The sequence below is a fragment of the Nelusetta ayraudi genome, unplaced genomic scaffold (assembly GCF_046127955.1).
Source record: "Nelusetta ayraudi isolate G7.1 ecotype Tasmania unplaced genomic scaffold, CSIRO-AGI_Nayr_v1 ptg000092l, whole genome shotgun sequence".
Classification (NCBI taxonomy): Eukaryota; Metazoa; Chordata; class Actinopteri; order Tetraodontiformes; family Monacanthidae; genus Nelusetta; species Nelusetta ayraudi.
The window spans coordinates 979,824-1,005,035 of record NW_027466142.1 but is presented as its reverse complement, the minus strand read 5'-3'; the positions used below and the strand labels follow the sequence as shown (position 1 = coordinate 1,005,035).

Below are 25,212 nucleotides of genomic sequence, written 5' to 3'. Positions count from 1 at the left end.
AGGCGTCTTTCTGCGCCGCAACTTTATTAAAAGTGCAAAAGTGCCGACTTATGGAAATATTAATCCCTTTATTAAATCCAAAGCCAATTTTCTGCCCCCACCATCTCTCCCTTTTTCACTCCACTCAGCCGAGGCTTTGTTTGCGTGTTTCTCTGGCACTTTAATGAGCGCCACCCTCTGGAGCGGCGGCGTTGCGGGGGTGCACAGCCTCAATAAAATGCCGACAGGCCGCCGGAGACGGAGCTGTCAGCCGGCCGCGGGGTGTCGGCGAGGAGGACGGCTGACTCAGCCCCCAGATTACAAAAGGCGGCAGTGAGGCGGAGGGGAGAGGGAAAGAAAAAAAGAAAGAAAGGGGACACATAGATGTAATTTCCCCTCACATCACATAAACGGCGGGATAAGAGCAGCACGCTGGGCTCCGCCGTCTAATTGCAGTGAAATCATTTGATGTTCCAAACGCAAAATCAGAGCAAACAAATTAGAGTGGCCCCTCGTGAACAGCAGCTTATTAACAATTCCTCCCACACTTGCACTGCGAGGCAAATACTCACGGCCCCCCTCCCCAACCCCTAACCCCCCACCCACCTCCCACCAATCTGAGGATTCACCTGCAACAACCACTTCAAACAGGGGCTGGGTACCATTCAAAACATTTTTGAATCAAAGCCAATTTCGAGTCCTTGCTTTCAATATCAGTTCCAGAACAAAACTTTTTTTTGTTGTTTTAAAACCAATTTGAACTGGCACAAAAAACAAAAGTAAAAACTTTCATAAAAAGCACGAAACTTTGATTCTCCATTTTACTGGTGAATCAAATCAGGTTTCTCTCCAAATCCATTTTTTTGCTGCAACATCCCCAACACAAATGCTGCGGTCTGCTTTTTATGATCCACCTTAATGGAGTGGAGCCACTTTTATTTGCCGTGACGCTAATTTTCACTCTAATGTGAACCAAACTTTGCAAGTGCAGGCCATGAAGGACTCAGCGACGCCTCGGACAGTTTCTCAGTCTGGAGGGAATTTGAAAAATGCCCAGCCCCCCCCCACTACTCCCCCCACTCCCCTTTCCCTTTATGCTGCAGCGGCCGTCGAACAAATGACGAGCGTGAGAAAACAGCCGTCAAGTCGAAGGAAAGACGCTGTCAAAATAAACGTTTAACATCCTCAATCAGCGGCGTTCCCGCTCCAATGACAGGTAATAAAACGGTCAGTCGGGGTCAAAGACGCAGCCGACCTCTGGTTCCCAACCTTGGATTACAGATCAGACTGGACAAAATGGAAGGAAGTGGGCTGTGTGGGGGGCAGCAGGGGCGAGAAAGAGGGGGAAAAAACAACTTCTTGGCGTGCTTGTAACCCGTCATCTCTGCAGCCTGCTCTCCTCCTCAGGGTGGAAGCGCTGATAAAAGCCGGGGGCCACACATTAGGTGACATTAAGTCAAGCAAGTTGCTTTCTCAGGCTCAACAGAGGGACAAAAGCCTTTAGTCTTTACCTCGGATTGGCCCTGTAATAAAACGAGTCCAGACTCGCAACTCGTTCTGACTACAGATGGCGCAGATTGTTTGAACAGGGCTGAGACGGTTTTTCCAGGACCCCCAACCTGCCTCGGCTTCGCTGCGTTTTGTTTTTCGGACGACACCAAAGGTGGATTTAATTCATCCGAGCCCAACCACAGCAAGGAGGCTGCTGGATGGAGAACGTTTCACAATGGCCAGCAAGCAAATGCCAAACCAAAACAAACCATTAGAAAAGACCTGGTTTCAAGAGATCTTTCCAACATCAGGGAATTCCAAAGCCAACTGGGAATAATTTACAAAAACGGGTGAAAAAAAACACAGATGACTCAATCAGAAGCTTGGAAAAGTGGTGGTTGACCCAGATGGGCTTTTTCAATCATACCTGTGCTGGACAAGCAAACAAAAACAAAACCATCGCACTTTAGGGAATACAACTTGTTGCTAAACTTACTTATGTTGTCAAAACGCTAAACATAACAAAAAAGATTGCAGCAGTTGTGTTGCAGCCAGTTTGAGAAATCCCTTAATAACAGCAACAAAAAAGCGGAAGCTGGCGACAAATTGGTTTGCATGACTACGACTGTATGATCCCACTGGATACTGAGCGGATACTGCTTCCCCACAATCATGGCCGCTGATTGGTCCCAGTTGTACTGATCGCAGCGTCCCTGCTGAATATTCCTGTACGATCCCGGGCCGGAATTCCCAGGTGGGAAAATTCAAGGACATGCAAGAAAATCCTGCGTCATCCTGCATCACGCTTGACAAGAAAATTAAATCTCTTCACTCATGAGCCATCCTGCAGACTGACAGAGTTCTACTTGTTCTTCAGGTTCTAAATAGGGACGCAATGGTACCGATATCAGTATCGGGTATCGGTTCCGATACCAAGGTTGAGTACTCTACTCGTACTCGTAAAATACGTGCAGACACCATGATATTGATACCAGTTTTGTACGTATGTATATGACAATTCTGATAAATTTGTGTTTTTGAAGGACATGCTGAGAATTGTTGTTTCAATCACACAACATATGTGGAAAACTAAAAAAATAAAGTAATTCTATAACATGCAATGTCCTTATCAGGTACTCAGTATTGGCGAGTACAGAAATGTGAGTACTCGTACTCTACTCGTTCTGTCAAAAAGTGGTATTGGTGCATCTAGTTCTAAGAATAAAGACCTTCACAGTATTTATTGGTGATCGTTGTGTATGACTTGTGTATAACTTGTGAACGGCTGGCCCGGAACCAGGAAGTGGACTTTTTTCTGATCCCTGTCAAGGCTTGACGTCCACAAAGGGAGTCAGCTGAAGGGCAGGAAGGGGAACGCAGCCAAAAAGCAGACACTTGCCATTCATGAATATGCATTAATCTGCTCTGTAAGCTTCCCATATATGAGGCCGGAAGTAAGAAGAAGATCAATCCTCCCTTCAACCGTCCGACAGCCTTTATTCACTTCCTCCTCTCCAGGCAGGCGGCCAGGTTCTAATCCCGCCATCCTGGGGGGTCGGACAGAGAGGGAGGCGGCTTTTGTCTCCCGCCGCAGGAGTCACGGGCGCTCAGGTGAGGAGAGGAAGTGAAGTCATCGACAGGCCGGGTTCCGGCTCAGAGAGAGAGAGAGGGAGGGAAAGAGAGACAGAGTCGCCCCAGGGCGAACATCCATCTCCGACTGTCATCACCGGCTTTGTCTCATGGCGAGCCGTTACACCGGCTTTCTGTCAGCGGACGGCTTAGACAGGAGGCTGGAGATAATCGTGAGGCACCTCAGGAAGAGAAAAAGTCTGCCTGAAAGTCTGAGATAGCTTTAGGAGGCTTAGCTGAAGAACATCAGGGCATTTCCACTGATTTCTGTTCCATAATTCAAATGATCAACCCAAATTTCACTTTGTATCAGGAAGGATGAGAACGACTGCCCACGAATCTCGTCCTGCGAGATTTGACGAGAATTACGTTTGCTTTTGTTTGTTGTCGAGAATGGTTATGTTTTTCTCTTTGATTACTTGTAAAAGATATTCTGTCCCCTACTACATGGAAACACAGCTCCAGATTTAATGTTTTGTGAGGTTTGGGATAAAATACAACGTACGGTGCTAAAAGGCATCGATAGCGAGCTAGTTGTTGACACATGGCCGCCCTGAGCCATTCAGTTCAGTGCAAAATTGCAAAAAAATAAAAGTTTTTTGCGGCACAATATTTTTATTCCAGGTGGGAATATTGAAGTTCAAATGGTCTAAAACAGCAACAGACCCATTGATCCACAGCCACCATCCACTCTGCTCGTTCAGGCAAATGAATGAAACTTGGATAAAATAACGTAAAGAATTAGTAACAATGACTACATATAGAACAATGAGAGTCTCTTGTGCTGCTCCGACACAGAACTCCTTCAGTTCTTTTGTTAAATTATAAAGCAAAGAGCTGCCTGCTCCATCTTTGTTCGGGACAGAGAAACAGAAGCGAGAGCCATGAGTGAGACTCCGCCGAGTCCCGACAGACAGGAGGGTTTGTGATCGGCAGCGTGTGTGTGTGTGTGTGTGTGTGTGTGTGTGTGTGTGTGTGTGTGTGTGTGTGTGTGTGTGTGTGTGTGTGAACACGGCCGTCTGGGCCAGCAGGGACAAGAGGCTGCGCTGGGTTTTTAACACTCCTTGCATTAACACTTGTAGCTCCGAGAGCCTGCAGGCACAGACGGAGGGGAGAACGGTGGAGCGAGAGAGACCGAGAGAGAACGAGAGAGAACGAGAGAGAACAGGCGAGGCCTCGGCGGCCGCTGAGCTCGCTGCTGTTTGTAGATAAGAGGCCAGGCGACGAATCAAACGGCGTGAATGGAGGGGGGGGGGGGGGGAAGGTGGACAAAAGGGAGGCGACGACCCCACCGGAACCTTTGGAGATGAAACTGTCAAAGCTGCCACCCAATGGCCCGCAGGGTCAAGGGGTCAGCGATGGGGGAGGGGTGATGAGAAAGGGGACCAGCAAGCTTGTTTGTTTGCCCATTAGCCCAGCTAGCTGGATGTTTGCCAATGGTTGAGGGGCTACGCTGCCCACCCCACCCTACCCCAAACTGGCGGTGGATGTCTGTAGGAGGAGGGCGGAGGGGTGGGGGGGGCAGAGCCAGGGAGCGTGGTGAGCTCTCATTCAGCCTCTGAGGGACCTCTGAGGGGCCCTCAGTGACATCCACAAAACAGGGTTCCTGCACATCCATCCATCTATCATCCATCCATCCATCCGTCCGTCCGTCCGTCTTTCTGTCCATCCATCCATCTTTTTCCAGACTTTACTCTCCAGACTTCTTTCTTTCATAGTGCTTTTCAGGGAACGTGACACTGAGGAGTTAAAGTGAAGGTGTCAAATTCTCAACCGCAAGGCAATGCAAAATCACTACTAGAGCTGCTGGCCCGCCAATATTATACAGCACATGTACCGCTAATACTACAAATCCCAGAATGCTCTACTCAATCAGGACAGGACGTTCATTAAAGGATATTATTATGACTTAATTGGTTAATTATTGCTATTTTATTTTTTTTGATTCAAATTCGATTTTGCATGTGTACAATACGAAGTAATTTGTTGTCCAGTATTGAGCTTTGCTTGTTCCATATTCAAGTTTATGCAAAACTTGTTTGGTTCCATATAAAAAGGTTCACTGTTCTATCTGGAGGAAGATTTTTTTCAATAAATATCAATGTCAGCCCGAGACGTTGTCCAAGTTTTCAATTTTGGCCTGACTGTGTAATTGAGTTTGACACCCCTGAGTTAAAGGATTTTGACTGTCGTGACTTTGCAGCCAACAATCACAGAACAGACAGGAAGTGGCCTCGCTGCCTGCTAGCGTGCGACACCCGACCAGCTGTCAGTCAGCAGCGGAGCAACACCTGGCCGGAGGAGGCGGGACATCCCACCTGTCAATCTGCCCAATGAGTTTGTTTTCCCGTAGCTCTTCCCAGAATTCTCCTGATGAACAGAATTCAGGTCACTGCCGCAACATTCAGAGTTTTTCTTTTTAAAAAAAGATTCTGTTTTTACAGGTCAACTCCACGATTCTGTGGAATAATAGAACATTTTGTTTTACCATCAGTCTCACGGGATTGATTAACTTTTTTTTTTTTAAAATAATTCCAATTGATTTATGTTGGTTCTAAATGTTTTCTTAATGTAATGGGCTCCTAGTAACTGCCCATTAATGGGGCGCAGCGCTGCTGTAGCGTGAAGGACGTGGAGGAGGAGGAGGCCAGTTGGCGTCAGCGCAGCAGCAGAATGAGGTGTAATATCCATCCTAGCGGCAATAAAACCACTGTGCGCCGCTGTTGCAGCTAATAAGCCTTCAAACTCATTGATGCTCCCACTCCTCCATCCCCCCTTCCTTCCATCATGCATTCACCTCATTCACCGAGGCCTCTCACGGCGCCTCCCGCTGGTTCATCTCTAAATATACACCGTTGTTTATTCTGGCTGCTGAAGTGACGCGGGACTTTGCGGCTGACGTCGCTCCTGTCAAGGCCGAAGCGCTGCCAGCATTGAAACGTTTGCTGCGAGCGAACATGAAAGGATGAAACCAAGAGGAAACGGTGCACTTTCCCAAAAACTCTCAGCTTCATCTGCATCCGAAGCGCTGGGTTGTTTTGAGGTTTTTTCTTTTTTTTGAGCTCTATTCAAACTTTTGGTGACCATTCCACCGGGCTATAACTTTTGACGGCGTGCAACCTGAACTGACGCCCTGAATGAGTCTTAAAACTCGGCGATGGACGCGGAAATACAGGCAACACGACTTCCCTGTCGGCACTTTCAGCTTTTCCCTGGAGCGGCTCCGACGAGAGAGGCCGCTCCTGTGGCTACAAAGTACGCAGGAATCCGAGACGCAGTTTAACTTTAAAAGCATCTTGAAAAGAGCCGGCAGCCCTGGCACTTCACAGCCTGGGGCAACTTAATAATTCACACCGAGCAAAGCCACGAATGGCACGTCCTCAGATGATCTATTTCTGTGTCCCGGGCCGCAGCGCCTGAGAGAAAGGCCACCATTCTCCTGACAGCGGTGCGGCCAACCGTCACTTCATTACGTGGCGAGCGCATTATGCATCCCAGCGGCGGGCCAAAGGTCCCAGAGGGATGAACGCCCAGGAACAGGTTGAGCCGGTTCGGAGTCAGAGGTTAATGTGGACATTTCAGGATCCAGAACTGGCCAAATTAAATTAAAAAAAAAAGGTCCAGAAAGTGCTAAAAAGTTGCGTTTGTTGGGCATAGAGCAAATTCTTAAAAAGAGAAAGAGGTGCAGCAGAGCAAAGGGTCCAAAGTCCAAAGTGCTGGAAGAGAGTTTTTATTAATGATCGAATCAATGCTGCAAGTTTGAAGGTTCCATATTGTTCAAAATCTCCTTCAGCAGTGTTTTGTCACAGTAATCCTGTCAATAAGTTCATCCTTCACTCCTCCCGCTCACTTCACTTTCCTGCAACAAACAGAGGGCTAAATATGATAAAGCAAAAATGCAGAGGATAAAAAGCATCGTTCTGCACATCACAGCCATATTGGAGCAGTGCCATCTTCATCCTTAAAAACTTCCTTCTCAGTCCAGAGGGTTTTTCCTGCTCCGTCCTGCAGCCTTGACGTGTGTCAGCGCTGCACGTTTCATCCCCTGCAGGCAGGAGGGGACTAAAGGTCTGATTTAACTTTTCCTCTGATCATGAGCACTTTAAACCCCCTGCAGGAGCAAGAAAAAAAGCAGCCGCCTTGAATGAGCCGGCGGCGGCGAAGCCACTTGCCACACTGGGGGGAATTATCACTCCAGCTGCAGTGCTAATCCAGCGAGGGGCCCCAGAAAGTCATGGCAACCGCTAATATACATACTGGGTCCGAGAGCAGCCAGATCCTATTAGTGCTGTTAATGTCATACTTCTTCAACCAAAACCCCGACGGGCGTAATGTCAATGGATAAGAGTATCCGCGGTGAGGATATTACCCTCCACACCGAGGGTTTTTATTATTATTATTTCTCAAGCTTCAAACTCAGCGAGCAGACGGCACCACATTGCTTTTCCGACAGTGACTGAAAAATGTTTTGCCACCACAAGTGGCACGCAGAGCCTTTTGATGCAGTGAAAAGCACTCCAGGCCGCCCAAAGTGCAGATTTTTTTTCCTGGGAACATTTTTTTTTGTTATTTTGATCCCCAGTATCCAAATTGCACATCCGCCACTGCCGCCAGCTGATTTGAACAAAATTCTCCACGTTAATTTACTTTATTCGCTTGATTTGAACATTTTCAGCATTGCGTATTCCTCAATATGCGTTTTGCATTTTTCAATTTTATGTCTGTGTGCTTTTGAACAGCAGATGCATGTCAATGTTAGCGATACAGCATCTATCCATCCCTCTAGGTTGGAACTGACCAGCCAATTCAACAGTCAAAAGTGTTTTTGGGTTTATGTCATCTGAACATGTTTTGCGCTGAATGTCAGCCGGGGAAACGTCTGTTGAGATATTTCTCACCACCTCCTAAATCACGGCTCCACTCAGCGGTAACCACGTCTTCTTTCCGTCGCCTCGGGCCCTGCACTCTCCGCACCATGACTCTTCGTCGACGCCCCCTTTACGTTCCACCGAGCTGCATACGGCGTCAGGACCAGACGCACAAAAGGCTCTAATGTCTGTGTCTGTGCATGGACATCGGACGAGCCGAGCTCACGTCCTAATGGAATGCACTTTCAGGGCTGTGTGGGAGGGTTAATGTAGTTCCAGAGGACTGAGTTTTAATTCCCGTCATCGGAAAACCACTCATTAGCTGTCACACTGTTTGCTGCCAAAACACGCCGTTTGGCGTCCTGAAGAAACTCAGGGTAGAATGAGGAGGATTTACTTAAGATGGATAATTCAAGTTGCTCTAAATGTACAAGCCACAGCGTAGATCTTTCCGAGAGAATAAAGAGGCCGGGATAGCAATTTGGACAACGTAAACTCCAACTATGGCAGGAATTCAGGAATTGCAAGACGTGAATGATGACGTGCAAAAAAAAAATAGTGAAACTCTTTTTTTCAACCGCCAAGTCACGAAAAACCTTGTTGGATGTTAGCGGCTACTTCTGTTTAGGTTGGAAATGAAATTTCAATATTTCATATGTGGAGTGGAGCCCCCTCTTATCTTGTCACTGCCACTTTGGTTTAAGAAATAAATGTATGCTCTGGAAATTCAACACATTGTTATACACATAACCGTCAAAACAAGCCGAGCCGTGAGACAGTTTAGAGGGAGCGTAGTGGCTGAAAGAGACAAAAAAGAAAGCAGAAGCCATTATCTCCAATGCTTTATCGCATTGCCGACACTACACCAGAGCACTGGTGCGTGCATAATTTTAAAATTGGGAATATGCTAAAATAAATGAAACGCTGCAGTGTTAGAGAGAGGAATAAAAAAGGTTCTGCTGAGTGATTTTCCACCTCCCACCAGGCCTCTGCCTGTACACTGTATCGTCGTGTGCAAATTTCTGCACGCAACCTCATTGCTACTGACTAATGTAGTACCACCACAACCAGCGGGGGCAGTGTGAAGCAATCTGGCAAATTAGTTCAAACCAGAGCAGAAAAACGAGGGTGGAAGTAATTGGCGTACTCCATGGCTCATACTGATGGGAATAACATGGAAGTCACATCAAAATTCATCTTGAAAAGTTCCCATCTGAGGCACAATCAGTCAAAAAGTTCACAATCATGTGAACAAGACCCAAGAAGAAATTGGAACCAAGGTTCTCTCTGGTGGATGCATTGGCTGCAATGAAGCTCACTGGTTAAGGTTCAACTAATCTTTTATTCAAACTAGTAAATAGCAGCAGCTAATGTGGTTAGCATTAGCGGGGGAGGCGGCCCTTAGATTGGGATCGGGATAAAGGGTCTATTTTGGTTGAAAACTTGCTGGCTGTGTCGCTCTGCATGGGGTGGTGACCCCACCCGACTACACCCCACCCCAACCCAATGGAAACCTTGTCTGATTTGAATGTGAAAGGTTGCTTCAAACACCTTCCAGGTCTTCTTTCAACAGGCCGCATTCCAAATTTTTAAGCCTCTACCCACGTGTAATAAATTCCCGGGGATTTGCAAAAATTGTACCATCTGGCAGTTCAAACGTGAAGGGTGACTTTAAATCCATCTGTACATATTCCCATTAGTCAATGAAGCATAAATGAGCCTTAAAGTGGTCGGGGGATCTTGAGGAGGGGACCCTTCGGTGTCATGTGACACTCCTACTGTACCTCCGATCGCTCACAGTGACACGTCTGCTGTCGACAAATTGGTCCGTTGGCGGCTTGCGCTTTCCACTGCCGAGTCGTTTTGGACGAGTCCCAACGCAGCGCTGTGTGCGCGCTGCTCCTGCTCGGCTCGGCTCGGCTCGGGTTAATACTCTGTTAAATCCCACCTCTGTCTAAAGCGCCTGCCTGGGACCGCGCTATTCTCACGGTGCCCTACATTTTGATTCCGACAGAAACGTCGACGTGCAATGCCAGGAATTCGAGGCCTCGAGGGCCGGCTGATATATTTGGACGCTGCGCTGCAGCGCACACTGCCGAGCGTCCGCCGTCCCTCACCGCCGGGCTGCAGGAACACAGCGGCAACACACATGGGCTCCAAGTCCAGTGTGGCACAACCTGCGACCCACAATGCCCCTCTGTGGGGGTGAGAACAACTGTCCTGCTTGGCCAGCTGAAGGCGGAGGAAGGAAGGAAGGACGGAGGATGACTGGGGAGAGTTTCAAAAGACACGCAGCAGTTTGAATCCCTCAAATCTTTGAGAAGAAGTGTTAGATTTCTTTTCCTAAGCCTAAATTAAGCGCGCCACAATGCATTCCGACAGCTTACATCTGAAAACCCAAGGATTTTTTGAGAGAACTCCTCCTGCTGCGAGCGCCTCTCGGCTCAGCTGGAGGCGGCGTTCACCGCTGATGATGTAAGCGACCGAGACGCCGATGTTCAGAGGGCTCCCGGGGGCCATGTCACGCGACGGCCGTGTTTACACCCAGAAGACGGCGGCTCCCCCGGGGGGGGCATGGTGTTACCTGGCAGGGAGACGGCCGACTGCTGAATAATGAATTAGTGCAGGTGAGGAACGTTAGCGGCAGCTGGGAACGCCGAGGGATCGGCCGGCTGGAGGAAGTCGGATCAATCTCAAGCAGCGACGTTGATCTGCAGGCACCTGGGGACTACCAGGGGAGTTTAAAGTAGTTTGTTTTGCTGTTTCGTGCCTGTAAACATCAAACATCTGACCTCAAACTGTCTCACCAACATCCTAAGAGTCTCCAGTCTGATCTGAGGAGGTGAAACTCGCCCAAAATTGTGAAAACATCTGGAAATTTCACCATTTTCCTTCCCCTTCTGCTTTATGAAGATACAGCTCTTTTTTTTACACTCATCATAACCGGCAGTATTTAATATTATCAAAGCCATAAATCAACTAGCGCCTCCCACTGACAGGGTAAAACTGATCAGAGGGCGACCGGATGCTGAATCACAGGTTCCCACCTGCTACAGAGAGGAACCATCCACTCAATAGCCTGAAAAAAAAATGATTTAGTGGTCTAACGCACATAAAGGCTGTGCTGTTAACTGTCTGCCAGGTCACATGACAGAATCTTTGCTCCGGTGACTTTAGCAACTTTATCCCCTGAACTGATGATGAGTTATTATTGGCTTATTATACAAGATGAATGAAATTAAAGTCTTCAGGTAAAGAGAGGGTTCTGATCACACGCCAGAGGGAGCTTTTTATCGTCAGTGTGATTACATGCACAGCAGACTTGTAGTGCACACCAACACACACACACACAGAGGCCTGAGGGCCTTCACTGAGTCCTGCACCTTAATTTGTTCTGTTCTTTATATTCCATTTTGCTCCTGTGTGCCAGTGACTCCAGGTGTTTGAGGGGGAAGTTCTTCACTTTGAACTCCGGCAGAGACGTCTTTCTCTCTCCGACTGTGTTCAAACATGCCGGGACGTCCCACTCGGCTCCCTGCCCTCTGCTTTTCTTCCCACTGGGCCTCCCCTCCTCCCACTCCTCCTCCTCCTCCTCCTCCTTTCCCCTCCCCACCTCATCCTCGAACACGGCCTGAACTTCGCCGCCGCTCCAACAATTACCCCCTTCCAAAGCTGAGGAGGGGGGAAAGTAGCGCAGGAAGTGGGCGTGTCTTCTTACTCATGTACAGGATCGAGCGCAGTTGTCGGTATGTTCCCACTCACTCCAGTTTTTTTTTCCCTACCTTTCGCTGTAATTACGTCGACACCAAAGGGGGGGGGGTGAGCAAGAATTTGTTATTATTCCGCCTGAGACCTGCAATTCTGCCCCCAAGAGCCCTGTTTAAGGCTTTTTAAAGAGAGATTACCAGTTTCTGCAAGACGCAAGTGGTGTTTTACTAAACCAGGGAAAAAATATCTTGTTCTTCGTAACACCAGTGGGACTAACAGCAGGAGACAGAGGCACGCTGGGGCACCAACACCTGAAAATAGAGGCACTTTAACTGTTCTGTGTGACTGGTCCAGATCAAGCTACAAAGATCAGCAGAGCCTCAAGATGACATCACTCCTCGAGCACGCTGTGATTTTTAACCATGAGCCAAATTGCAAATGCACAGAGAAGATGTGACAATTTATCTCAAGTTAACCAAACACCACAATGTTAATATTCCACTAATATGTGCTGCTATAGCAAAAAGGCCACGTCAACTGCTGGACGCATCTGTGGAAGGTGTCACCACTACACTTTAAATTTTTGGTACTTCATTATATTAAGTTACCAGTGCAGTGGCATGAGACTTGGAACACATCAATCATCTGAAGTCTTTGACACAATAATACAGGAAATCACTCCTCCGTTCAATCCTTATAAAGAGGAGAAAAATCTGCTTCTCAAACAGAAAACAAGCAAGAACAGGCAAATCAGTTGCTATATTTTTCATCTGCAACAATTAAAAAAAAAAAAAAAAAACTACAGAGGAAAATCTTTTATCTCAGTTTGCTGTTGGTGTCGCCCGGGCCGCTCGCACAGAGAAAGGGAACTCTCGGACTGCCACCGCCTCGGGCCAAACACAATAAACTTTAAATGACAAATTGGACCATGGGGGCCACAATGCAAGTGTGGCTCCAGCAGTGGGGGGTGAGGACAAAACCCACTCCAACAGCCAGCGGAGCCGGCGGGATGAAGTTCACCCGCATCCAAGAGAAATCCGCATGGAATTTTGAAAGGAGCCGAACCTTCAGTCGGCGGAGCGCTGGAGTCACGGCTGCCACCCAGCGGCATCGCTCTCTCCATCTCTCCCTTTCTTTCTCTCTCTCTCTCTCTCTCTCTCTCTCACTCACTCCCTCCTTTTGCTCTCAATGCCATTATCATCTGCAAAGTCAGTTTGAGACATGCATTATAGATGAGACACGTCTTCCCCGCAGACAGACAAAAAGAGGACGTGCAGCAAACTCTGCATACCTTTTACCGCCCGTCTGTGCACGTACACGCGCACGCACGCCGTCACTCACGCTTACGCTGTGATACCAGCCATCCCCGCTTCCTCCCCGGTGAATAATGCACAGGCAAATACCGCGGGCGTTCACGGCGTCCCAACGCTGAGAGGAGGACTAGCTGGAGGAGATCAATCGCAGGGGAAACAAGTGGGTGAACCTACCACGTGCTGGGATCCCTCGTAGACACAGGCTCCTGGAAACAGAGAGGGGACACGAAACACAGTGTGAGCACAGAAAAAAAAAACCCAAAAAACAGCAGAGTCACGCTGACAACTTTGTGTAAATCGTAAAAAACACACACGGGGTAGTCTTCTGTCAGGGATTATGTAGATCTGTTAGTTATAAGGACTCGGGTGGAACACCAGGCCAGACAGACACTTGAAAGGCGAGCAATCAATTTGTTTGCAAACTCTGAGGTCCCGGAAGCTCTTTTTTCATCTCGTCTTGTCTCGTCCTGTCGAGTAGTGGCAGTGTGCACGGTCGAGATGGTCACAGTGTTCAACACAAACAACGGCGGCTGCAGGATCCACAGACGAATGGAATGCAGCCGTGGCTTGTTGTGCAAAATTCACTTTACCAACAACCGCAACAAGATTCTGTGACTCCAGTCTGTCTGAGCCCTGGAGATGAGAACATCTGAGACATCAGCACTGGACAACAGCACTTTGTGATGTCGTAGAGGGCATGGAATCAGCACCAGCACGGTATCAGTTTCAGCAGGAAGCTGTCAACACAGGGCTAATTTTTATGCCATTTTGGATTTTGGCAGACTATGTTAAAATTGGATTTGGTTTGTTGCAACTAGACGTTTCTCTTTATCCACAAGGTTTTGTTTTGTCGTCAGCAGGTGGAAAGAAAGGGAAATTTAAGCTTTGCATTCATTGAAATCAATAGGATGTGTTGATTTTGCCCCATTTAGTCCAAACTGATCACCTGCTTACCACAGGTCAAGTTGTCAATCCAAGAGAAACTGTTCAACCCTTGGACTGGAACAGCTAATAATTATCTCCACTGGCTGAGAGTTCCAATACAAACAGCCTGCAGACGGACGGACGGAACACACCTCCGCCAGAAATCCAAGATGCCTCCAAGGATGGAAGCGAACGGTAAACATTTACCAAAATGACACACACACACACACACACACACACACACACACACACACACACACACACACACACACACACACACACACACACACACACACACGAGTGTGTTTACATTGCTGCTCTGTGCTGCTGCTGCCTCGTTATCTCGCTGTATGGGCGAGTGCTGCAAAATATAATCTGGCAGTTGGATCAGTTTGTGGCAGTGGTGGTTGTGGAGTTCCACAGCAACCTTCACAATTAACTGTTGAGATTTTTTGATGAACAATGGCGAGTGCGCAGCAACGCCGAGGCTCTGAAGGGTGGCGTGTGACTTTGCAGGTGGTGCATCTTTGATGCTTATTATTGCTTTTGTTTCCAATCTTCCAGTTTTCCAGGTTTCATAATCCAGCACTTTGAATCTTTATTTCTGTCCCGGACTCCGACTGAGCCGCCTTGCATGACAAACTATGTAAAAACCCATCTCTCTACCGGAAGTGGCATATTTAGCCACCTGTTTGCAGCCTCAAGCTAAAATAGGCTGGTTGGTATTGCTGCCACCAACTGCAAGAGATTTCAGTGAGGAAGCTATTTGTGGCCCCTTGTGACATCACCAGGGCAAATCTTCAGAAGAGCTTGTTTCAGCGTACACAATTCACATACAATTTTCAAATCTGTTGGTCCTTCTGGAAACTTTATTCTTTTCCTCACTTACTTACTTACATATTTATTCCCACAGCGTTGACTCACATTACCGTGACTCCCTATTTTTCAGAATACAGATTTTTTTTTTTGTTTGCTGCAGCTTAATCACCATTTACACACAAATACAAACGCAAAGCGCCTGACGAGAAGAAAACATAATTTCATCACTTGATGAAACGATGTTTCGAGGGTGACAGACCAGCTTGTTTTGTGCGACTCGCAGTAATGAACATTAACTCAGCATCTCATCTGTGGTTTTGAGGGTGTTTTTTTTGTTCATGTTTCCACCAAACATCAGCGTCTGGCGTCATCCTTTCTACTCCACTCGTTTCTCCGGCTCTTGTTTTCAGCGATTTTTCAGAGTCTCATCGGCTCAAAAAAAAAGCGTCTTTCATGGAGGAGTTGCCGCTCTCAGCCCAAGAAGAAACAAGCATCAAAGAGAAAAAAAACCTCTAAATTAATTCAGCTCTTAATTAAATATGATGCTGGCGTCAATATCTCAAGATAAAGCAAAATCACCGCATTTACGAATAAAATGCCAAAGACTTCTAGGTCAGATTACATCGACTTGACTCATCGAGTTTCTGAATTTGACGTTGTTCAAAACCCAAAACTCAAAAGCCAGTCATTCTCCATGTTTAAATGTGAATAAAAATTTTGTAAATCGACCTAGTTTTTGGTTTTTGGGGGGATTTTTATTATCATTATTATTATTACTGGATAGACTATTCAGGCCATCATTGTGAGCCAAATCCAATCTTCCAGGTGAGAGAGACTCTAATCTGGTTTGGCAGGGAATCATCATAATTCTGCAGGTGCCCGCAGCCACATTAAACGGCCTCATACACAAATCCCTAATGAAAAGGTTGGGCGTGCGTGTGTGTAATCTTTGTCTCCTCAGTCACAGGATCCAACCGGCAGGAATTCCACGCCGAATAACCACACCAACGCTGAAGTTGTTTTTCTACCCAACCTAACAGCTTTTTTTTTCCTTCTACCTTATAACTCACAGCGGCTGCACACGCCTACACAGCCTCCTCTGTCAAAAGAGAGTCGAGCTCCTTCTCAAAGTTGAGATTTCATTAGGAGCAAAGTGTGCCGGGCAGATTGGAGACGTGCCCACATGAAGAGGATCCCAGTGATTTGGGTGAAGTTTGTTTGACTTGCAGATGATTCCTCCCCTGTGTGCACTGGGCTGAGACTGACTGAGATGATGGGTACAAAGTGCAGCGGAAGTAAAGGAGCTCAGTTAGTGATTGGCTGCAGCTGGCTGGCCTCTGCCATGTCACTGATGGCAGTGCTGCTGCTGCTGCTTTACAGATCCGACGCAAGATTTATGAATATTTAAAGACGGCTCAGGAGGACACGAGCGGAGATACAGAGGTGAAAATGCATCACCGGCTCGGATTGACGTGTTGCTCCAGACTCCTGCGGCACAGCTGTGCTTCTCCAGAAATGTCTGGCAGCAACCAGATTAGGATTTGATTAGGCTGCTTCCTGTTTGAAATTACCGAGGCAGGTGCCTCAACTTTCCAGTGTCTTTTTTTTTTTTTTTTTTTTTTTTCGTCAGAGTGGATTGAGAGTAAGTGTGCTGGGCCAAAGTGCATACAATCTATCTTTGATTGGTTTCTTTTTTAATTAGGTGAGAAGGTAAAGTGGCAGATATTGAAAGGAGAGCTCAGGACACCTGCCTTTGTCCAGGAATCTTTGAGGGACTCCTGGGACCTTCCAACAACTATGTTCACGGATCAATAACTATTGATTCAAAGGGTGGGGGTGGGGGTGGGTTACTGAACTGTGGCAACAACTTCTTTCACCGTGAAACTCGAGGTGCACTGGCATGTATGCGTTTAAATGCGCATCATTGTTGAATGTTACGCACTTGTTTAACGGTTAAACCAGTCTACTGGCATACGTACGCTTATTTTACACATTCGGTTTTTATATTTTACCCAATAAACTGCAACAAGGCTGACAAAAGAGACACCAGTCTACCAAAGTATGTGTTTTCATTGGGAAAAGTACCCAGAATGTGACTGAATCCGACCAAAATGTGGGTCCGTGCCCCTGAAATTAGTTCCGCCACCGCTGTCCGATAACCCCCTGACCTACATTACACCCCCAACAACAGAATTAAGGAGGAAAGGGGCACGGGGGGGAAATTAAACATAAAAATAAAAATACATAAACACTCACCGTGTGTTCCTCCGGGCAGTGCGAGGACCGCGACCAGGGCGCCGACTAACATCCACCATCCGGCCATGGTGCAGCCGCAGCGGGGCGGATAGATCCAACGATCCCGGGGACAGGCGCGCTGCTCGGGGCTGGTGTCTCTAGTTGAGGTGCAGGTACTTGTCAGTGTGCATCGTGAATGGATCCAATGGCGTAGAAAAAGACTTTAAAAAAATATATATAATATAATAATAACAAAACAAAACAAAAATCAGCGGGACAGATCCGGACGGACGGAGCGCACCGGGTCCGACTCCTGAGCCGCTGCGCTCCGTGCTGGAATGCGGCGCAGTTCCCGAAGAAAGCAGAGAGGGAAACCCTGGAGAAGTATCCACCTCCTCCTCCACCTCCTGCTACTGCTACTGCTGCTGCTGCCGCCGCTGCTCCACACCACACAAACTCTTCTACAAGAGAGCGCGGAGGTTTCGACGCGCTGCTCCTTTTTTTCACTCCACCTCTTCGATTTGATGCGTTGTCGGTTGTTGTTATTTTTTTTGTTTTGTTTTGTTGTTTTTTTAACGCATGACGCCGCAGCAGCTCCGGACCTCCTGAGCTCCTCTTGCGGGCTTTGGAGTCACTTCTGGCGGCGCGGCGCTCTTCTTGTTATCCGGCTCCTCGCCTCCCCCACCGCCCCCTCCTCTCTTGTTCGAGTCTCCAGGAGGACGTCCCACCTCTCCTCTGCTGCCCCCCCAACACCACCACCCACCCACCTTGCCGATATCATCATCATCATCATCATCATCATCTCACATGATGGGGGCGACAAGGGATTAACAACTGCCGGGAGAATGTTTTGTGGCGTTTGGCTGGAATTCCCAGCTGATGCCTATTAATAATCAGGGAACTTTGGTGCAGTTTTGCACCTGAGTGTCCCCAAGAATCATTGGCCAGGGGGGCCACGTTTGTGCCGTCGCGCGACAACAAAAAAAAAAAGTCACTTTTTGTATGTTTGTTTGTTCATGCAGTGTGAATACGTTTTTGGGACAGTATCTCACAAATATGGCATTTCATTTAGTCCAATGAACAGACACATCAGGAGTCAGGGTGAGTAGAAAGATTGAGAGCCCGAAAAATTAAAATCAGGGTGTGGAAACATGGCAGGTAGTGTTTCCACAAGACTGCTGGGCCAGTAGTATGAAATCCATCACAGCTTTTTACAAGTTGGTTTTTCAACCAGGCCCTGTTTGAACTGGAACTTGGAACTACCCTTCATCTAATAACTATAACTGCCATGCTTGGCTGTTTTAACTTTCAATTAAAGTCTGCCACCAGCTCCAAACTCCTCATTTACCAGCTCTTGATTTTATGCCACTTTGCACAATCTAATTCTGTCGTATTAAACGGCTCTGAAACGCACTTCATTCACCTCTTGTCAAGGTTGTGACCCCCACCACCCGTCTTATTGCTCTATTTACCTTTTTTTTTTTTTTAACTTTTTGTCATTAGCGGTTTTCACGCGTCATTACGGGACTCACAGGCGTCTAGTTACCGTGTCACTGCGGGGACTTTGAATGCCTCCCCTCTGGAAAGTGCCCCGCGTGTCTGCGGCTCCTCCTGCCATTGTAATGTTTAATCAGAGGGGGTGAAGCTCTGGGATTCCTCGGCGTCACATGGCGGTAACCTGACCTCCACTCGGCCCTTTTGTCCTCTGCCAAAAAAAAAGGGAATTAGTTTAGTCTCTTTCGTCCGCGTAAAAGTTGCTGCGTACTGCGTCCGTTTGCAACAAGGAGACGGTGACGCTGCAGTTTCTCTTTTTTGGGTTTTGGTTTTTGATTTAGAAACACACCTTGACCTGTGACCTCGGCCGTGCAGCCAGGAACTGGGTCGGAACGATGGAAACTTTCCAGAAACTTCTGACCATCATCGTTCTGACACTTCACGCCGAGCTGGCAGAGAAAGGAGCGCTGGCCTAGTTTATATCCCACTCAGAGGTCAGACTTAATGGGAAGGGCAGAGCAGAGGCAGTTACAGCGAGTGAAGATATCAGTCTATTACTGTGTGAGTAGTCGCAAATTACTGAAAAAGTGTTTTCTGTGATGAACGTTGTGCACAGGATCAACTGAAAAACAATGAAAAAGGGGCAAAAAACGAGTAAAATATATATTGAGAAAGAAGATTTTGACAGCATTTTTAAAGCAACACTGTGTAGTCGTTCTACCTGGACACCTTTCAAAATCAGCTTTCCAATTAGTTGACTTGCAACAAGTAGCCAGACTGCCCAACCACTGACATAGCGCCCCCAGCTGGTCTGATATAGCATTGAGTTACTATTAACCCTTCGGAGTAAACAGGTGTGTTCTCATTAGAGGTGCTGGGCAGGCAACTAGCAGTTATGTAGTCCTTCACCAGGCCAGCTGGGGGAGCTGTGTGAACGCTGGTCCTCCTGTTAAACAACAGCCGGTCCAAAATTATCATATTAAGGTAGAAAATGTGGCCCTGCGACACAGTAGCAACATGTCTAGGGTGGTGACAGCTGGGAGAGGCTCCAACAACCTCCAGCAAACCTGAGTGCAGGAGAAAGCAATATAGAAAATGGATGGACGGATGACATACATGTTTAGTACAGGTAGATTTTTTTAAAAGACAGGAAACAGAAGAAGCAATACAGAGCCAGGATACAGACTGACGGTGTATATGTTCACCTTTCTCTTCCCTCCACTGCCAGATATTATAAGCATCAATACAGAGCAGCATGACGTCCCCGTGGGGACCATTACCATGTACTGTCATCTCAGTCCTACTCTGAATATAAACATGCGCATCTAACGTGCACACTGAGCCCAGGTGTGTGTATTTGGCTGCACTAATCTCACAGCCACACACAGCTGGCTGAGGCTGGAATATGGCATTACCATAAAATGAGTGTTAAATTACTGAAGGTTCCCTTGAAGAAAAACATTTAAAATCATTTAAATGGGATGCCCATGAGCTTAGGTCCATATATGCATTAGTAGCAACATTGGTTTTGTCATTGATGACACCTGCTGTTGGTATTTTAATAGTTAAAAGATAATTAATCTAATTTCCAAGCCATTTCACAAAAATCAAAACAGAAAAAAAAGAAAAAAAATGCAACAGGTTTTTTGTCCAACGCTCCAGCTCACTTCTACAAGCAATGGTCAATACTGCCCCCCAGTGTCTGGATGTCAGCTTTACACATTATTATGCAAAATGTACTTTCAGTGTACGGTACTTGTACAGTACTCCGTCTCTCCAGAGACACCATCCTTTACTCCTTCTGCTTCATACATGAGACTTTCACAGAACTAATCAATCCAAAACCATTTGCACCAACCTGCTCCTGTGATGAATAAATCTTTCAGAAGTTGCTCTGAATCTCGTCACGGTTGACTCTGTGCACAGGCGATAATCATTTCCACACAACAGGTGAAAGTACTCTGGATAAATACTTTATTGACTACAGGGAATATGTACAGCAGCAGTTTCTAGTGGCTCAGTCCTCCTGCTCCTCCTCTGCAGGTTTGGGTAAAACGTCCTGGCTGTTGAACCACACGGCTTCACTGGTGTGACTGGCAATGATGGCCCGCTCCACAAACGGCCCTGCAAAGGGAGGAGGAAGAAGGAGGAGAGGCAAAAACCCAGGGATCATTTTAGGGAACATGTGAAGTCTTGAGGGATGGGCTGTGAAAAAAATTCTGCCTGTTTAATAATCATTATACTACTGCGTTAGTTTGACATTTGTGTTGCATATATAGGGAAAAAAAAAAGAGAGAGAATGAGAGGAGAACCATCAGTAATGATTCAGATGCCATATGTTTGTATTTTAATGCATGGTGTAAACAAACACCAAATAATTTCAACCCAGATTTAATATCATAATAAAAATAAACCAAATCTCAGGAAACTGTTTTAAAAAAGCAATGTCTGCAAAAACACACATACAGTTTGAACTCCAGCATTGGCTCAGGGTCCATAGATGATGATGATGATGATGATGATAATAATAATAAATCATCGTGAAATATGAGTATCAGTGGGAACTCTCCTTCTCTGCTCCTCATCACGGTTTAAACAAAAATTCATTCAGTCCCTGCAGTGTTTTATTCTTCTCAGTTTTACTTCCAACACACTCATGAATAGTTCATGCAGCACCGTCGTCCCAGCCTTTCTGCATTCAGGTCCCTTTCTCTCTCTCTCTCTCTCTCTCTTTTTTTTTCTTTTCTGAAATCAGCATATCGTGGGACTTTTCTCATGAATAGTCCTAATAAGCCCTCCGAGGCCTTTTCCACCCCCCTTCCTCTCACCCACACGCTGCATCTCTGCACTCATTTCTCAACCTCAAGTTTTGTTTTTCGGAGAAGTTTCCTCTCGTTTGCGGCCCACGCTGCAGTCATTAGCTTACGTGCAAACCGCTCTCCAAAGGACATCAATGGAAATTAAAAAATGCAAAGACCAAAAAAAAAACCCACCAGCTGTTCACGCTTAATTTGAGTTGACTAAAATTAGGTTGAGCCTTCGCATCATCTTCTGCTTGACTTCCAGGTGCATGCCTAATTAAATGCTGCCCGGAGTCCGCGCACCACTGCTGGGGAAGTTTAAATTGCTGCATCCCCCCCCTGCAACCTCCCTCCTCTAGCAGCCAATCAAAGAGGGCGCTATGCTGCTCTGCTGACTGAGACAAGCAGGTTGCTCCTCAGCTTGACACGCTGCCCTCATCAGGAGAACTGGAGAGGCTGCAGGGCAGTAAAAAAAAAAAAAGTTGCAGAGTAGGAAAGGAGCCACATTTAAGGAGAGCTTTCGGCTCAGGGCTCTCACACAGCTCACAGTCACGACTCGTTCCGGCAACACGCGCACAAACGCAGGAACAGCGCGAGTGTTTTAAACCGTCCATGAATGATGTCAACTTTCAACAGATGTTCTTGACTTTCAACTAAGGCGACGACATTGTGCAATATTGTCAATAATATTCTACGTAGGATTTGGACAGAGGATTTAGACACAGTGCTCTTCCACAGTTCAAAAACGTATGGGTTGATATTCAGATTTCAAGGATAAAATTCATTGGGGGAAAAAAAAAAAAACTTTCTTTGTGTCGCTCTTCTGTGCAGCCTGTCTGGTGTCAAGTATGCTGATGGCCATTTAACAGGCTGTTACCATGGCAACTTCAGCTGAAAAAGACCATCACAGAATTTTTACCTGCCATTGATGTCATAAACCACAGGGCTCAATATTAATGACCAGAAAGTTTAAAAGCGGTCGTCAGCGGTACGAGACCTTCAGGGTCACAGGTGTCTTCCATCGACACCCCTGAAAGCACCATAGTTCCATTCAGTGGGTTCACTGTTAATGACATTCTATTTAGCAGGGCTCAGAATCAATTAGCACGCAGATCAGTAACAACCTCCCCGTCTAATGAGAGGTCCATTAGCAGGATGACTCCTCGAGGCATCCTGCTATCGAATGGGAAGCCAAGCCAACAAGCAGATGCTGGATCCACTCCAACATCCGGAAAAAAGGCTCAACTCGTTTCCTTCTGATCCCAGTCCAGAAGCGGCAGAAGTGACTCCAAGGCCCCACGGAGGACCACATCTGTTTAGTTCTACGTCAAAGGTTTGTGCCTTGGTGCATATTTAAAAATGTACCAACCAATGTTACTGCAAATATCGCGTCTCTGTCTTGTGGTGGAACACGCAGCGCGTCACACCTAGCAGATGAGTGAAAGGTGATGGAGTCCCGGTGCAGATGTAGGAATCACAGAGCACATCTCGGTTAACATACCCATGTCGGCCGGCCGATGGGAGCAAACGTCAATGAGAATGGTTTCCAGGTTGGCATAAAGGTGTTCTTTGGGCATGTCCAGCTGTGGAGCGCAGAGGAAACAGGTGAGTGATGTGCAGGGCGGGCGCAGCTTTGGCCTTCTGCCGGCGTGTGGAGACGCACCGTGCCGATCTGCGTCCTGACGTAGCAGTCGCTCTCCACCATGTACTCGTGACCCGTCTTGAACAGCTGCAGCATCTTGGAAACGTTGACGCCGACTGAGCCTAGGCGTCAGCAGGGGGCAACAAAGAGCGTCAAACTACTGGTAGTCCTCTGAAGCTTTGATCATTTCACACTTCAGCGGTTTTATAGGCTCAGTTATCCTGAAGGTGTTGCTGCAGGAGGGAGGATCTTCAGCTGTTGATTAAACCTTAAGAAGCTTCATTTTTGTGACTGCTGCTCAGACTTCGTACCTCTCTTGCTCTTGGGGAACTTCTTCCTCAGCTTGTTTTTCAGAGGCACAAGCTTCTGCAACATGTCAGGAACAGCAACATAGAAGTCGGCTGAGATCTCATCGTCCAGGATCTGTAGTACACAGTAGTGTAGTAGTAGAAAGTACACAGTTAAAAAAAAAAAAAAAAGGACGCTTAAACAATACAACCACACATTTCTAACAATAAATCTGAATTTCAATACTTGTGACACAGAATCTGGGACTCACTGGCTGTATGAGCTCTACTCCACCAGCAAACGCAGCTCCACTCTTCAAGGCAAGTTCAGCTTGATTACTGTCCTGTGGAGAAAATATTAGGGACTCTTATTTTTGTGAGTTACAAAAAAAAAAGTTTTGCTACAGATTGTTATTTTTTTAATTAAACTTTTACCTCAGTAAAAACCAAAACTTTGTTCAGTTCTGTCTTGAACGGGTGTGGTAAATGCACTGTGCTGACAAAGGTGTCCACTTTTTTCTGGGTAAGAAAAAGAAAGCAAATTCAAAAGTTCAGTGCCATTCTGGCAAAAGAAAACAGTATCAGCGAGCCTAATTTAGACAAAGCATCACAGTCAAGTCAAACACAAGACAAGACATCTAAAGATTTAAGAAACAATTTTTTTTTTTTTTTTGTACACTAAAATCCTCTGAATATTGTAGGTAAAAGATACAGGCCTCTGACAAATACTTAACCTGAGTAAGATCACCAACTGAGGAAATAAAATCTGAATTGCAAATAAGCTGCAATTTATGTACTAATGACCTTTTTCTCCAGTTTCATGTTGAGCAGGAGGTCGATGTACAGATGCTGATTCTCAGGCGTGAAGTCCAACGCCTGGTAGCGTTTCAGCATGTCGATGGCATCTGCTGCGCTGCAGATCGTGCGGGGGTAGTGCCTCAGGATGTACACGTCGTCCACCGGTGCCCACGCCGTCTTACCAAAAGGCTTGTGTCTGTCCTTGTCATCGATGACCTTCCGTGTTTTCTTCTCCTCCACTTTGTCGTCTTTCTTTTCTTTCTTTTGAGGCCTGAAAAAAAGGGGGTGGTTAAACTTAAAAGCTCACATAGCACATAGCTCGTGCTGAAACACAGACATCTGGTCTCTTAGTAGAAATAAGCCTGGACGTACTTGACAGCAGCAAAAGTCCTGACAGGCAGAATCCTCTGTGCTGTCTGGGAGGCAGACAGCACAGAGGGACGACTGGCGCTCAGGAGCTGCCTCTGGCATCCTACTATAACTAGTGGGCACAAAATATGCATGAGAAATAGATGAAATTGTATTAACAGGCTAATATGTACACCATTGATACTAGTAGATGCAGAGATATGCTTCTTCCTTTTGGCGTAACCTAAATCGAAATGGTCTAAGACCAACCAAGTTAAATTACATCTTAGCTTTGGACATTTAGTGCTTAAATGTCGCTACAATAAATGAATTGAAAAAGGAAAGACGTGCACGAGTTTGGAACAGTAACCCCGCTGTTTCAGTTTCGACGGTCAGAAATAAGAAAATTAATGGTTTGCTTTTCTGGTTGTCATGTTGAGCAGAGCTCCACTCCAGCTAACAAGCTAGCGAGGCTAGCTGTGTATATGCAGGGGAAATAACCGCGACGGCGAGTGGGAAATAAACTGTCTTCTAGCACAAACAAAGGTCAGGCGTCGGTTGGACAAAATATAATGACAGAAAGCAACTGACCTTTCAAAAGAGTCCGCGTGCAAGTTGCCATGTCTGGGAATTACGCTGGTCCGTGTGGAAACAACGACGCGTAAGAACAGTTCCAGTATGCGGAGATTAGTTTCAGACTACAGGTACTCGAAATAGCAGCAGTGGTAACGGCAGAGAAAACGTTGAATCATTTGTTTCGATTAATGTCAGCGTTATTTCGGACTGAGGACATTAATTTTATTTTATTTATTTATTTATTTATTTTTTTAAGTATATCGTATCTTGGTTGTGTGTTAGCTCAAAAAAAGTGTAGTG

General features: G+C 46.6%; 2 protein-coding genes across 4 annotated transcripts in view; both read right to left on the bottom strand.

Annotated features, from left to right (window-relative positions):
* Window positions 1–17,654, bottom strand: part of fras1 (Fraser extracellular matrix complex subunit 1) — a 164,523-nt gene extending 146,869 nt beyond the window's left edge. For 2 of the 3 annotated variants that reach the window (XM_076046921.1, XM_076046923.1), the window contains exons 1-2: window positions 16,988–17,653; window positions 13,163–13,194 (exon numbers count right to left, since the gene is read on the bottom strand). In XM_076046921.1, the coding sequence (XP_075903036.1) occupies window positions 13,163–13,194; window positions 16,988–17,054 (99 nt within the window). In that variant the 5' untranslated portion in view covers window positions 17,055–17,653. Of the gene's footprint in view, window positions 1–13,162; window positions 13,195–16,987 lie in introns of all 3 variants that reach the window. The other variant, XM_076046922.1, reaches the window with a different exon arrangement.
* Window positions 17,655–20,417: 2,763 nt separating this feature from the next.
* mrpl1 (mitochondrial ribosomal protein L1) lies at window positions 20,418–25,107 on the bottom strand. Its single transcript, XM_076047287.1, has 9 exons — window positions 24,928–25,107; window positions 24,361–24,469; window positions 23,995–24,259; window positions 23,626–23,709; window positions 23,463–23,534; window positions 23,215–23,326; window positions 22,925–23,025; window positions 22,763–22,844; window positions 20,418–20,584 (listed from the first exon to the last, which is right to left on the bottom strand). The coding sequence occupies exons 1-9, from the start codon at window positions 24,956–24,958 to the stop codon at window positions 20,478–20,480; spliced, it is 963 nt and encodes a 320-aa protein (XP_075903402.1). The 5' UTR covers window positions 24,959–25,107; the 3' UTR covers window positions 20,418–20,477.
* Window positions 25,108–25,212: the final 105 nt, after the last annotated feature.